Source organism: Anas platyrhynchos, chromosome Z (genome assembly GCF_047663525.1).
Source record: "Anas platyrhynchos isolate ZD024472 breed Pekin duck chromosome Z, IASCAAS_PekinDuck_T2T, whole genome shotgun sequence".
Lineage (NCBI taxonomy): Eukaryota > Metazoa > Chordata > Aves > Anseriformes > Anatidae > Anas > Anas platyrhynchos.
In genome coordinates this window covers 46,622,750-46,639,105 of record NC_092621.1, presented here as the reverse complement: position 1 = coordinate 46,639,105, position 16,356 = coordinate 46,622,750, and the positions used below count along the sequence as shown (strand labels likewise).

The 16,356-nt window shown below is 34.9% G+C and overlaps 1 protein-coding gene across 2 annotated transcripts in view; it reads left to right on the top strand.

The window, feature by feature from the left end:
- CNTNAP4 (contactin associated protein family member 4) overlaps positions 1-16,356 on the top strand; it is a 231,814-nt gene that overhangs the window by 143,267 nt on the left and 72,191 nt on the right. For both annotated transcript variants that reach the window (XM_072031392.1, XM_072031391.1), the window contains exons 5-8: positions 7,142-7,345; positions 7,541-7,725; positions 9,760-9,903; positions 12,496-12,757. In XM_072031392.1, coding sequence (XP_071887493.1) covers positions 7,142-7,345; positions 7,541-7,725; positions 9,760-9,903; positions 12,496-12,757 — 795 coding nt within the window. The remainder of the gene's footprint in view (positions 1-7,141; positions 7,346-7,540; positions 7,726-9,759; positions 9,904-12,495; positions 12,758-16,356) is intronic.

The following is a 16,356-nucleotide window of genomic DNA, read 5'->3' as shown; positions in this document are numbered from 1 at the left end:
TATTATGATTACATGGTTTAAATTATTATGAATAATTTTAACATATCACTTATTTATTCATTTATATATTTATTTATTTATTTCTGCAAGGATTTGTTTAAAGCAATATTTATGTCTTGATTTACCTAACTTTTTTGAGCCTCATGTACCTTCTCACGTCTGCTTTCCCAAACTGTCAAGGGCCAGTGATCAGATTTCTCTCTCTCTCTCTTTTTTTTTTTTTTTTTTTTTAATATAGTTGGTCAGAAATAAGGATACCTAGAAACAGTTAAAAATGACAGACAGTTTGGAGTCTTACCCTGTAGAGCATTAACTGAACTATTGCATTAAGTGAAAAGATCAACAACAAACAAATCAGCATATTCCAAAGAAAGCTATTGCAACTAAAGCTATTGCTCAAGACCACTAAAACATCTGATCATCTGATGTATGAGTAGGCTCCCAGGACTTCCAGCTTCTCAAAGGCATTTCATAGTTTCCAAAGATACTTTCACAGTTTACTAAGGATTTTGATAGTATTGATTTGATTAAGACATATTTTAAACTGTGGGGAAAAAAAAAAAAAAAAAAAAAAAAAAGTTCATAAAGTTATTCAACCTTATATATATATATATATATATATACGTATTTATATATATATATATATATATATATTTTTTTTTTTCCTTATTTATAACCTGTGAGAAAACATTTCTTTCTGTGAGGATATCCAAACACTGGAACAGGTTGCCCAGAGAGGCTGTGGTCTTCTAGTCTGGAGATACTCAAAACTCAGGATGCAGTCCTGTGCAGAGTGCTCTCAGGTGACCCTGCTTGGAAGGATCATTGGACTAGATGAACTCCAGAGCTTCCTTCCAACCTTAACCATTCTGTGATTCTGTGGAACACAGAAAGTGCATAGAGATTGATGTTCAAATCTAGATGCTATTCAAAGCTGGTAGGTGTTAGCTAAAATGAAGCAGGAAAAAATTATGACACCTTGGGCATTTGGACTCATTCTTTCTGTCTTGATAACATACACTTCAGTAGATCCAAGCTTTATCTCTCACAATTTATCACTCTTTCAATTTATTTTTAGTCATTATGAACAGATGGTGGAATTAGAGCATATGTGAGAAATTTTATAACAATTTTGCTCAACCTCTGTAGTCCTTTCACAATCTTCATTTGTGGGGAAGTTTGTTTCTGTTATTTTCCAAATATTGCTGAGTTGATTTTGCTTCTTCGGAACTAGTGCTGCAGAACAGTGAACAGGATTTTAGAGACCAGGGATAAATGTCATTTATACTTTTGTCTCATTAACATATAGCAAGAGTATATTTCCAAACAAACAAACCCTACTGTTACTATTACCTCTTAAGAATATACCTATCTAGCTGATTTCTTATATACTTGACAATATACAAAGTTACATTATTGAACTTTTTATTGAAGTATTAGACTTACATCCATTATTTTAATTTAAAATTGATAAATACTTTTACTATCTACATTCATTCAGTGACATAATGAAGTAAAATAGTCATCCTAGAATTTATTTTTTGGTAGAATGTAATATTTATTCATTGTACTCTTCATAAATCAATTCTTCATAACATGTACATTATCAAGATGTATGGAAAATCAAGGAGCTATATACTTCAGAATACAGCTGCATTCTTTTGGTAACAGTTCTTGAAAATGGAACATAAATAGCTGACTTTAAGTACTGTAGTTAATTTGAATGGAGTTAATTTCCATGGTGACAATTTGGAGAAATAAACACATTATAAACACAATATATGTGTGTGTATGTGCATATATATTTATATATTTATATTCTTTTTTTTTTTCTTTTTTTTTTTTTTAATTAAATAAAATTAGTAAATAGATCATGGGGTTTTCCATTGTTGTGGAAAAAGTTAAGCATCCAGCTGAAAAATAAATGTCTTTTACATCTTCATTTACTTCACAAATGTATCTTTCAAGGACAATTGAATTTTTCTTCTTATGAACTGCAAATACTCTATACTGTTATCTGTTCCTTTGTGTTTCATTCAATTTGTAATGATTTTGACAGATATTCTTTTATATTATATAATTGTTTCTGCTGTTAAGAGAATAGTACTTGAGGAAGAATGAGTGGGTCCTGTGATTCTCATTGTGCAGTTTGTATCAGCAACGTTTCAGGTTTAACATCCTTAGGACACTCTTTGAGAATCAAGGGCTGCTAGGAATAAGAGACAGGTCCACTTTACCATGTAGAGCAAAAGCATATTTTCCAAAAGAGTACCAAACCTTTTGAGAGCTCTAAACTAGAAATGACGAGGGAGGGAGATGATGACCCAAAATCAAGTGAAGAAGTCACAGACTTGAAAAATAGAGGCTGCAGGGTGATGTGGAAAACACACCTTGAAAACAACAAACCAGGACACAAGAATGAACATCTCAAGTGCATGCACACAAGCAGGGAATTGCTGCTGTGAGGATGACATGATGGGGAATGTTTTAACACTTTGCCTGGGAAATCAACACAAGTAGACACCTCCCTGAAGTACCTGCATGCTAACATACACAACATAGCGAGCAAAGAGAAAGAACTGAGGTCTTCATGTGGTTGAGTACTACAATCTCATTTTGACCATAAACACATATTGAGATAGCTCACATGACTGGAATGGTGCCATGGATTCATACAAGTTGTTTAGACAGGATCATCCCAGGATCATCCAGGGCAGTGAGGAGAGCAATTGCCATTTCTGTTACGAGAACAGCAGGGATAAATGAATCTCTTCCTGGGTACTGTTGATGAGCTACATCAGAGTTAATATAGGATTAGATGGTTGACCAAATGTCAGCACAATGCTGGCATTGTGGTGGATGTCTGGTATAAACTGTCTGTTATGGGAGAAATAGATGAGGCCTTCTTGAGACAACTGGAAGAAGTCTTAGGTTCTCAGGACCTCATTCTAACTGGGGACTTCAATCACACTGGTATCTCTTAGAGAGAAAGCACAAAAAGGAACTAACAATCCAAGTCTTTTATGGAATTCTTTGATAATAATTCCCCAATGCAGATGTTCAAGCAGCTGACTAAATTATATTCTCTTCTGGACTGATACTTACAGACAAACAAACACTGATTGGGGATGTAAAAGTCAGGACATCCTTGGTTATGACAACCATGAGACTGTGATGCTCAAGATCCTGAAAGAAGAGAAGAAGAGAGACAACATCACAACAGTCCTGATCTTCAGGAGAGCAAATTTGTTTTCATGCTCAGGGACATAATTGGAAAAGTGACATAGAAGATGGTCACAGAAAGAAGAGAGATCCTGGCTGATTTTAAAGAATAATTTCCTCCAAGCCCAAGAAAGGTCCATCCAAACAGAAAATCAAATAAAGATCACCATGGATGAGCAAGGAACTTCTAAATGAACTCAGACAATAAAAGCGGTGGAAAAAGAGGTGGAAACAGTAAAAGAGGTGGAAACAAGGTCAGGTGATGCAGAAGGAGTACAGAGACATTGTCAAAGCATGCAGGGGTTTCGTTAGGAAAGCCAAAGCACACTTGGATTTGAATCTGTTAAAGGACATGAAAGACAATAAGAAGTGATTCAACAGGTATACAGCAGTAAAAGGAAGACTAAGGAAAATGTGGATCCACTGCTGAGCACTGGGAACAGGGCATCTGCTACTAAAAGACATGGACAAGGCCAAGGTAATCAATGTCCTCTTGAACATTTGCTGCTAAGTCTTGATTTCAGGAATCTAAGGTACTTGAAAATGCAGGAGAAAAGTACAGAGCGCAGGAGACCCTCAGTGGAGAAGGATCAGGTTAGAAAACACTTAAACAAATTTGAGATATGTAAACCAATGGACCTAATGGGGAGTGCCTAAGAATGACGATGGAATTGTTCAGGGTCAATTTGAGGTCTGCATTGTTTATATTTGATAAGTAGTGTCAATCAGGAGAGATTCATAAAAATCGTGAGAGCAAAAGTCCCAAAATCAACACATGGTATCAACATTGGTGGGGGCTGAGCAACAGCCTTGTCTTAAATCCCCTCAAGGGAGGGATAAAATGGTTTCCAACCTGAAGCCAGCAGAATTGATGAACTCACAAGCTAAGATCCTTGTCTCTGTTTTGAGCAGAGTTAAGAATCTCCCCGTTGCCCCAGAAGTGCTCCTACACAACAGATACCATTCTCTGGGGCTCAATAAAGGAGTGGATGTCAACAACAGTGGTAATGGTCAAGACTCAGGAAAGTGCAACTGTAAAAAGGTAGAACAACATACAAGTTCTTTAAGAACCAGATTCATTAAAAAAAGTGTTGAGTGTGTTGGTAAATGGAGATTCTGCTCTGAGAGGCATAAGGCAACCATTTGCCACACAGACAGTATCTCAGAAGAGATTTTCTGCCTGCCTGAGACCTGTATTTGTGACATCACAAAGAGGCTACCAAGCTTGATCAAGCCAGAGGGACTATCACCCATTTCTGTTTTTTCAAGTAGGGACAACTGAGCCTTAAGAAAGAGGCTATGAAACATCAAAAGGGCCTTTATGTCCCTTGGAAAAATTCTGAAGGGATCAGGAGCACAAGTACTGTTCTTCTTAATCCTCCCAGCTGGAGACTGGGACCCACAGAGGAGGCAGCATATGGATAACTTGAATGGGTGGCTGCATAGCTGGTGCCATGATCAAGGTTTCGGGTTCTATGATCTCAGGTGTGTTTTTGAGAGACTGGACATGCTGCTACAGGATGGGACACACCTAATCAAATGGGGCAAGAGTGTTTTGGGCAGAAAGCTGGCTAGACTCTAGCAGGGCTTTAAAGTACACTTGATGGGGGAGAGAGGATGTACCTGTAAGTGTAGGAGAACCACTGAATGCCAATACTTTATAAATGGCAGGGAAACACATGAATCATCCCACAGGAATTAGGAGGGACTCCTCTAAAAAGGTGACATGGCCCTTAGCCCAGCTGAAGTGCCTCTACACCAATGCATGCCGCATGGGAAGCAAGCAGGAGCTGGAAGCGACATTGCAGTTAGAAAACTATGATCTAATTGCTATCACGGAAATGTGGTAGGGTGATTCACACACATGGAATGTTGAAACAGAGAGCTAGAAGCTTTAAAAGTGAGACAGACAGTGAAGAAAGAGTGGGTGTGTTGCCCTCTATGTTAAGAAATGGATAGATTGTGAAGAGTTCCCTCTGAGAGACAGCCAAGAGCAGGTTGAGAGCCTGTAGCTGAAAATTAAGGACCAGACCAACGATGGACATCCTTTGGTTGGGGTCTACTACAGGCCACCTTATCAGGAGGAGCCTGTTGAAAAGGACTTCTTGCTTTAACTACAGGAAGCATCATGCTCAGAGACTCTTATCCTCCTGGGGAATTTCAACCAGCCAGATGTTTACCAGGAAAACCATGTGGTGGTAAGCAATCCATGACTCATGGAGTCCACTGAGGATAACTTTCTCATCCAGGTATTAGACAAACGAACCAGAGGAGAAGCAGTACTGGACCTGGTGCTCACCAATACAGAAGAGCTTATTAAAGAGGTTAAGACTGGAGGAAGTCTGGGGTGCAGTGACAATGCCCTGATCTTGAGGGATATAGGCTTGACTAAGAGCAAAGTCAGCACCTTGAACTTCAGAAGAGTGAACTTCCAGCTGTTCAGAGAATTAGTGGATGAAATTTCACGGGACATGGTCCTTAGGATCACATCAAAGCTGGCAACCCATCAAGGATTTTTTTCCTTAGAGAACAATAACTCTTCATTCCCCTGTATTATAATCAGGAAGGGCAGAAAACTGGCATGGCTGAGCAAGGACCTGCTGGTCAGATTGAGGCAGAAGGGAAGAGACAGAAATGCTTTTCAGATGTGTAGGGATGGGAGCAGGAAAGCCAAGGCACTGACAGAACTAAATTTGGTGAGAGATGCAAAGAATAACAAGAAGGGGTTCTACGGGTACACTGACCACAAGAGAAAGACTAAAGAGAGTGTATCACTTCCGACAAAGGAAGACAGAGAAATGGTAACAACAGATGAGGAGAAGGCAGAGGTACTTAAAACTTCCTTGCCTCAGTCTTCAAACTGGTCAGACTTCCTCCATCTCTTTTGCCCCCAAACTCCCCAAACTTCCTCTCTAGGCAGGGGCAGGAGGAGCAGAGTCCCCCCCACTGTAAGCAAAGAGCAAGTTCAGGACCTCCTGAAGTAACTTACTAACTGCAAGTCTATGGGCCCTGATGATATGCACCCCAAGGTCCTGAGGGAATTGGCTGATATAGTCGCCAAGCCACTCTCCATCACAGTTTAAAAATCACGGCAGTCAGGCAAAGTCCCCAGTGACTGGAAAAAGGGAAATATCACTCCCATTTTAAAAAAGGGTAGAACAGAAGACCTGGCAAACTACAGACCAGTGAGCCTCACCTCTGTGCTTGCCAAGATCATGCAACAGGTCCTCCTGGAGGTAATGTTAAGGTGCATACAGGACAAGGAGGTGATCTGACACAACCAGCATGACTTCACCAAGGGCAAATTGTGCCTAACCAATCTGGTGGCTTTCTATGACAAAGTAACTCCATCAGTCAACAAGGCAAGACCGACTGATGTCATCTACTTGGACTTTTGTAAAACCTTTGACATGGTCCCATACAACATCTTAATCTCCAAATTGGAAAGATAGGGATTTGTTGGGTGGACAATCCAATGGATAAGAATTGTCTTGATGGCCACACCCAGAAGGTAGTGGTCAATGGTCTATGTACAGGTGGAGGATATTGATGAATTTTGTCCCCCAAGGGGTCTGTCTTGAGACCAGTGTTTTTCACTGTCTTCAACAGTGACATAGACAATAGGATTAAGTGCTCCCTCAGCAAGTTTGCAGATGACACCAATCTGAGTGGTGTGGTGTTATATTGGAACACAAACCAGAATCTCTTCTGTTTACCTTGCTTTATTATTAAGTGATAAAGACATCATTAGAACAGTCTTAACATTTAGACAAGAACAGGAATAGCAGAAACGAGCTACACTCTACTGGGCAGAGGTAAACTAACAGTATTAGTGGGACTTCATATTTTATTGAAATAATCCACAACTGTTCCTTTTAGACATAGCATTATACATTATCTTTCATTTCTTTACTTCTAGGGTCCGAGGTGGTTGGTTTTGATGGGAAAAGTTGTCTAATTTACACATTTAATCAAAAACTCATGAGTACACTGAAAGATGTGATTTCTCTGAAGTTTAAGACAATGCAAAGTGATGGAATTCTCCTCCACAGAGAAGGACAAAATGGAGACCATATCACCCTGGAATTACTTAAAGGAAAGCTGTCCCTTCTTATTAATTTAGGTAACAGCTACAGTCTCATAAAATTAATATATATATAAAATATAGTTATTAGATATTATTTTACTAAAACTTATTTTATTTCATTAAGCAGATTTAAATATGCTAAACTAGCAGTATATGATAAACTAGCAGTATATATTTGAATATTTATATTTTTATATGAAATTAATAGTTTCTTATTTTTCTTCTCTCAAGGTGACGATAAAACTCATTCTTCTAATACCCAAATTAATATTACCCTGGGCAGTCTTTTGGATGATCAGCATTGGCATTCTGTTCTCATTGAGCACTTTAACAATCAAGTAAACTTTACAGTGGATAAACACACTCATCATTTTCATGCTAAAGGAGAATTCAATTATTTGGATCTTGATTATGAGGTGTGAAAATTACCTTTCCTTTATTACATTTATTAACTTTGTTATAGAAATGCAACAACAACAACAAATAAAGGGGATAGAGCTTAAGGAAGTTTTAATGGTTGAGACTTCAGGGATTTTCTGCTTTGGAATTAACCAAAGAGAGACACTCTTAAATTATTAATATTGTGCTGGACCTGCAACTGAAAGTTTTTAATAGACCAACTTTTTAATCTCAGAATTCATTTTTTTCTTAAATATTTTATTTCAGTACCACTGAAAATGTGTTAAGCAATTTGTAAATATAATTTGAATAAATTTATTTATTATTTTTACTTTAAAAATATTACCCTTTAATAAAAGCAATTAGCCCTAGCTCTAAGTTGTTATTCTTGGCTTGATGAAAAGTACAAAAGTCAGAACAAACCTGTGTCAGAGATGCTTGGGATAAAACTTGAATTCCTGTTAAATCTAGCAAATGTATTATGAAAGAAATCTAGTTTACGCAAATTGTAGAATGATGAAAAAGAGTAGATGTAATTTGCTGTGATAGTTTCCCACCTGTGAGAAACCATAGGAAACTACTATTTCAGTCTGTAATTTGAAGATGGGATGCATTATGTTTGCCCCGTTCTATTTGCTGGAGGATATGATGATAGAGCATCATTTGAGCCTGCAGATTTATATTCTTTTTTTTTTTTTTTCTCCCTATTCAATGTCTTAAGCAGTTAAGAAAAAGATTTCATGCTGTTCCATATCTGCAGTATCCCTTCTCAAGAATATCATTCACAAGATTGAAGTCATAATTTTGTTTAAAATTACTGAGTCTAAGCCACAATGCTAATACTTTGAGGATTACAACTAAATAAATAAATATGCTTGTTAATTTCAACTAAGTGGCTAATATATCTATTTTACCAATATTATGAATTTATTCTTCCTCTCTTTCAGTACAAGGTAGAAAGGAAAGCAAAAACTGGAAAAAAGCCTGAAAATTTCCAAATGACTATGAAGAGCTGTATTTAGAATTGCATTTATTACTACCAATATTTCTCAATTTAATAATTGAATGATGTTTATGCCATGATATAGCTCATTCTTTATATATAGAATGATTGAAAACATTAAGTGAAATTTCAGAATAAAAAGATAATTAGCTTCAACTGATCTTTCCTACAATCACTTTGAATGCCAAATGGAATTGCTTTGAAATGAGTGAGTTCAAAAGTTTACTGGTATCCTATGGTACCTAAGTGTGTCTAAGAGTGAAAAAAGTGACCAGAGAATAGATCAAGTCATCTTTGTGGTTGTGCTTTTCTAATTTTTTTTATTATTATTATTTTTTTAATTATTTTGTGTCTTGGGGATTTACTGAGACATACTGATATTTTTACATTTCTTAGCTTGCAATGGATTTTTATTTTTTTATCAAATCTTACAGTGTATTTCTGAACTTTGTTAAACCTACAGTATCATGTCAAAGAATTGCACAGTCTAACTAACCATTCTGAGAGGAAAACATTACCTTTGCTTTGTTTTTAATCTACTCCAGACTAATTTAATTGATGTACCCTGGTTCTGTGTTGTGGTAGATACAATTTACACATAGTGGAGAGGTCAGCTTCAAATTTACTGAAGAAGCTAAAATACTCAGCATTGTCCAGCTGTGTCTGTACATACTGGACCTTGTCCTTCATTTTGCAGCTGTAATGGACCCATAAAAATGATAATTCTATATACGAAGTTACTGTAAAGGAGAAGGATCTATATATCTATATAGATATCTTATATATATTATATATATAATGCTTATTTATAACTTGATTATATATATATATATAATGTATATATATATATAAAATGCATATGTATAATTTTATATAACCCTATTCATGTTAGTCTATTCTTTTAATACACAAATGTTATACAAATAAATAGCCGTGAAGTAGTGGATTCAGTACTGGACAATCTTTGACTTCTTCTCTTACATTATTAGTAACTTCTTTCATTAGAAAATTACTTAATAGTATTATTGATTTCTCTTCTCTTTCTAAGCTCAGCTTTGGAGGGATCCCAGTGCCTGGAAAATCAGGGGCATTATCACGCAGGAATTTTCATGGTTGTTTTGAGAACGTTTATTATAATGGAGTGAGCATTATTGACCTGGCCAGGAGGCATAGATCTCAGATCTCCTTTGTGGTAAGAGATTCATAGTTCAAAAAGAATAAATAAGTAAAATAAAATAAAATAAAATAAAATAATAATAACAATAATCATCATCATCATCATTAAAAAAGAAGAAAAAGAAAAAGAAAAACACAGCCACTTCCCTATTCAACATGTTGATATACAGCTCTAATAAAATCCTTGTTGTTCAATTAAAGAAAAATCAATTAATCACCTATTTGGAATGTTTTATCTGTGCTGTTGTAGATATTCATCCAGTAGATAATGCAGGATACATTTTAGTCTCAGATTTCCAGCTAATATTTAGGTGTGTGTGATATCTCAAAGTTGTATTGTATCTCCCTGTTTTACATGTACAGGTAACATTTGGCTATACAAGATGTACCTAAACTCTTCCAAATACTGTCTTTCACTTCTGTACATGACTAGTAAAAACATCACCAGTACATTTTTAAAGCTATTGCTGAGGATGCCATTCCATTCTGTTTTCTCTAGAGCATTGTAATTTGATGGATTAAGTTCTTCTTGTCAATTTATATTGTTCTTCTCTGCTTGTCAATTTTTATTGTTCTTCTAAGAGCTGTAATTTAGGTTGTTGGGTTTAAAACATTTGTTGTGACACAGCCCACAGATGTAGTAGTCAAATCCCTACCATTTAGAGAAATGCTTTCAATAATTAACAAAATTCCTTCTGCTACAGAAGGTTTTCTACTAAACAAACAAACAAACAAATTGTTTTGTCCTTTGTTTCTTTTTTCTATTTGGAACATTCAGGGATAATCTCTGTTTTCACTATTTATTTATTCATTGATTTAATAACCAGCAAGAGAAGAGTTATGATGGAAAGTATCAGTTCAAAATAAATAACTAAATAGGAAATGTTATCAATATCCAAAATGTTTGATGTGGATTTCAGTTCACAACATGAACAAAATCAGATCTGGTAGTCTGCCCCAGGAAAAAAAAAAATGGATTTCAGGAACTTAATCTCTTCTTTTCTGAACCTCATTGAAGCACTCCATAACTAGCTAAATTGATACCTCTGTATCCTGTCCATGATGATGATAGATGTTGGGAAGATTCTCTGTGGACTAGAGAATGAGAAACTATGAAATTGTTGGCAAGAAATATAATTGTTTTTATCTCAAATGACTGAACTGTTGTGCTACTTTCAAATCTATTTAAATGTTTTATAATATATATGTGCCAGAAATTACCTGTGTTACTACAGAATCCCTATTAAACAGCCACTCTGCTGGTCTATCAGGCAATTGTCCAAATAAAGAGGAGGGGGAATCTGCAGATGGAAATCTTTTAACATTTGACAAAGTTTCTTAATCTGATGACTGCCTTTTTACTATGAGTCTGTTAAGTCAACTATTCATCTCTCTACAGATGAGTTTATTCATTTATATATTTATATATGTTCCTTGAAGGAAAAGAAAATAGATAAACTTTAATGCCTTGCCATGCCAGGGGCTAGTGAGATTTTTTCTTAGATTGATTTTATAGTTTTATCCTATAAGGTCAACATTTTATGTGCCTTTAAAAGTTAAAAACTGTTTGTGTTGAAAAGTTGTTAGATGTGCTTTAAATTCTAAAAAGTTTATCATCTGTTTGTTTTATCATCAGTTATCATCTGTACAGAACTACTTAGTTTCAAATGTTTCAAATGATGGCAAGTCATTAGATCATAGTACATGTTTTATCACTGTCAGGAGTCATAAAGTATTAACATACTTTAACACCAGACTCAAAAAATATATCTGTCTTCTTATTTATATCAGTACAACTGCAGATACAACTAAAGTCAATGAACTCATCCTCAGATTTATTTAAGCACCTAAGAACCAGAGATTTCAGGAACAGTCAAGTACAAAATAAAGGTTAAATAATTATATATTAATCATAATCTGATCCACGTAGGCACACTGGGAAATAAATAAACAGATAAAATAAGAGATCTTTTTTATAAAGTATGTGTTTCATATTTGTAAGTAGTAAGAATTTATAAGGGTAATTTTAACTGATTATTTCTGAAAATGAATACTGAGCTCAGTGAACATCTCCAGTTGCATTGAATAGGAATGACTGTTACTTGGTCCAGAATATTTTTTGTTTTTCTCTCTCAGATTTAACACTGCCATAAACACAGACCCACCCCAGATTTCCTCTCTGCATACAGGCATTCAGGACTGTATGTTTATACAAAACCTAGCATTCTGTGGGATTTCATCTGAAATTCAGAAATTTATCAAGATCTTAATGCCATTTTGACTGAGCCAAAATAAACTCAAAGTGGTGGTGTTTAACTACTGAAGGTTCAATCACTTAATTTAAGATCTTACATCATTCACTCAAGGGTTTTTGCCACTCTGCTTGGGCAGATATGTCTGTTCTTGCCAAAGAATCAGGTAAACATTTCTCAAGCTGGTGATTTTCTTATACATTTGTACTTGTTTTTTTTTTTTTTTAGACTAAGACATTCAAGAGTGTTAACTTCTATGCCAAATATTTTGAAATTATGTTGTGTCAATGCAAAAGTTCTTATGACAAGTTTTACCCAAATGTTCCTAATTCCATTCTTGTTTCATTTATTTCTAGGGAAACATATCTTTCTTGTGTTTAGAGCCACAGGTGATTCCTGTTACATTTCTGAGCTCCAGGAGTTACCTGGCACTGCCTGGCACTTCAGGCCAAGAAGAAGTATCCATCAGTTTCCAATTTCGCACCTGGAACAAAGACGGACTTCTGTTATCTAGTAAAGTACATCGGTCTTCAGGTGGTTTCCTGTTATATCTGAGTGATGGAAAAGTTAAAATCAATCTTCATAAGCCAGGCAAAACCTTGAGTGACATTAGTGCAGGTAATAGAAATGAAGGAAAAACAACAAAACAAAACAAAACAAAACATTATTATGGAAAAAAAAAAAAAAAAAAAAAGGAGAGAAAAAAAGAGAGAGGAAAAAAAAAAGAACCATGTTAACCAAAACCTGTGTCATTGACTTGGCTTGCAAATTTATGATTCCTTATTTATTTATTTATTTTTAATTTTTTATTTTCTTAGCGATTTGTATATGCTTTTATGGTTGTTGGTTTATTTTAACATTATTTTTTCTCAGTGATTATTTGAGTAGAAATTACTTGCAATAACACAGGCTGTGAGTTGAGTCCTTAATTTGGGTATATGATATGTACAGTTCATTTGTATAATCTAAGAAATGCATGAAGCAAGTTTTCCATTTGTGAAATGTAATTAATTAATTTCTTGCTCTATGAAGCTATTTGTCAGTGCATTTAAAAGGTATCAAGTAACTCATTTTTATATAAAGTTATATATTAGTACATATATTTTGTTTTCTATTATCTAGAAGTCTCAATTACAGAACTTTCTAATACCTACATATAGAAAACTTGCCAAAAACCGGGTCATGTTACAGGAAGCTAAGGGCTAAGGCAGGCCTGAGTCTATATTAAGAAAAAGATGTTAAATAAAAAAAAAAAAATTAAAAAAAAAAAAAATGAAGAAGTTGAGGAGACTTAATAATTGAGAACCAAAGATTCTTTTTTTTTTTTTTTTTTTTTTTGTAGTTAATCACTGAATTGAGATTAGATCATCTGTTCTTAATAGTGTTTTATTAGTTTTTATTAAAATAGTTTTTATTAAAATAGTTTTTATTAAAAGAAATAGCCTTCAGGGTGGAGCTGAGATTTTCAGAGAGCAATAGTCTTGTTTAGACTATTTCCCCATTGGAAAACTAATAGTATGTTTCAAGCCATGTGAAAGCAGGACAGTGTCAGCTGAGAAAGTCTTCATATTCTATGACTCTTTCAAAAAATGGAGAGAAGCAGTACCATGTACCATATTAATACCTAGCATTGTTTTGTTAGCAGTATACTCTCCTCAGAATTACAGCTGCTCGTTCTTTGTGTAAACAAACTGAGTTTAAACTTTTTGTTATAGAGGGGTAAAATAGTAGTGCCAGAATGAGTTCTTACACAGGACAGGTAAGACTAGAGAGTTCAGATGGATACATAGAATTCCAAAGAATATTTAAAGATAGGAAAATGTCTCTGGGATTGGTGTAGATCCTGCATGAACAAAGAAGTTCCAGTTTGTCTTGAGTAATAATGAGTACATTATGTAAATTAAGCTATTACTAAAATAAGTAACAGATAAACAAATAATCAAAATAATAATCACTAAAATTTCTTTTCCCCCAATCCTTTTTGAATCCCACAACACTGAAAAAATCTATGTAAAAGAGCACAAAGTATTCACAAAATCAATAATCAGTAATCAAGTAAAATCACTTATCATGAATAATGTCCCTGGCAGTATGAAGTAGATAAAGAACAAAATGCAGAGGCAAGTAAAGCAAAGAGACAACAGGATTTTAAGCTAAGAGTTCCCAAATCTTAGGTCCTTGCTATTATTATTATTATTATTATTGTAGATTGGTTCCTTACTTCAATTCCTGGTACAAAATGATAATCCTTTTGAAGGAAAAAAAAAAAAAGTTTCTCACAATTCCAGTGTTTATTGTGTCTCTACAGACACATAAAGATTGAGCATAAAATTTTAAAAATTAAAATTAAAATTTTAATTCAGGAAAGTAATGACCATGAATAATGTTAAAATTTACATAAATACTTTTTTTTTTTTTTTTCTGTGTGTAACACTAAGATCAGCCTTGATATTTGTTGTAATCAAAAATAACTGATAGACAAAGAGTATCAATGTATAAAATGACAAGTAGCTTCCTTGGGCTCACCATTTTAAAATGTCAATTTCTTAGCAAGAGTGATGTGCAGTTAACAGGGATAAATTTGTCTGTTAGAAGCTGTTTCAATTGCAGTTCAGTTAGATGATATATGTTAAAGAAACTGGGGTCATGTACTATCATTTTAACAGACCTGTTTAAGGTGGTGGCACTTTTAACATCTGTAGACTTGTACATAGAGCAAATTATTCAAAGTTGCAATATAATATTAGGTGAAACACTCCACAATAAATTTTGGCAATTTGTAATGAAATAGAATTTAATGACAGAATGGAATTTAATCACAGAATCACAGAATTTCTAGGTTGGAAGAGACCTCAAGGTCATCGAGTCCAACCTCTGACCTAACACTAACAGTCCCCACTAAACCATATCCCTAAGCTCTACATCTAAACGTCTTTTAAAGACTTCCAGGGATGGTGACTCCACCACTTCCCTGGGCAGCCTGTTCCAATGTCTAACAACCCTTTCGGTAAATTATTATATTTCGGTTATTATTCTATATAAGCTTATTTTTCAAAATATTTAGCAGGAGGAATTGTGGCTGACTTTGTGAGGGCAAAGCACTGGAAAAATAAAAAAAAAAAAGAGAAAAGAAAAAGGAAAAAAAAAAGAGAGAAAAAAGGAAAAGGAAAAGGAAAAGAAAAAGAAAAAGAAAAAGAAAAAGAAAAAGAAAAAGAAAAAGAAAAAGAAAAAGAAAAAGAAAAAGAAAAAGAAAAAGAAAAAGAAAAAGAAAAAGAAAAAGAAAAAGAAAAAGAAAAAGAAAAAGAAAAAGAAAAAGAAAACCATCATATTTTCTTCTAATAAAAATGTTATCTAACAAAACCATATGCAGGACTTTTTCTTGAGTTTCTGAAGTGCTTATTGTTGCCACACTCACTGAAGAAAATCAAGCCTACATCTAAAGACTGAGTAATTAAATTATGGATGGCTGGACAGGTTTTTTCTCCTACAAGCAGTCTTATGATATGTCTTTCACACATATGTGAAATTTGATAATTAAATCAGAGCACATTTCTTTGTGCACAGTTCTTCAGAGATCACTTCAGCCATATAAGAAAGAGGAGAACAGCATATTAATTAATGAATGATTAAGCTATAATAAGTTATTTGCACTACTTAAGTATTAGTGCAGTCTCCTTTAAGGTAGGACATTCTCTTACCTAGTCTAACATGAATCAGGAAGACCAAGCAGATGAGGCCCTTCTATACAGACAGAAGCAGCCTCAAATTCACAAGCCCTGGTTTTTCAAGCACCCCAAAAATCTGCTGAAGGGACAGCACAGAAAGGTGTAGGCAACCCAGAAGTTCCTGGAATGCATTGTTGATATCTTCCTTCTCCAACTGATAGAGAAGCCAGTGAGGAGAAGTGCTATGCCAGATCTCATTCTTACCAACAAGGAGGGATTGCTAGGGAATGTGAAACTCAAGGCAATCTAGGGTACAGTGACCATAAAATTTAGGATCCTGTGGGCAGTGAGGAGGTAGCGCAGCAAGCTCACTACCCTGGACTTCAGAAGAGCAGACCTTCCCTTCTTCAAGGATCTGCTTGCTAGAACACCATAGGGTAAAGCCCTGAAGGGAAGAGGGGCCCAGGATAGATAGTTAATATACAGGGGTCATATTCTCCAAGACCAGGAGTAATACATCCCAAAAAGGACAAAGTCAGGCAAAAATGCCAG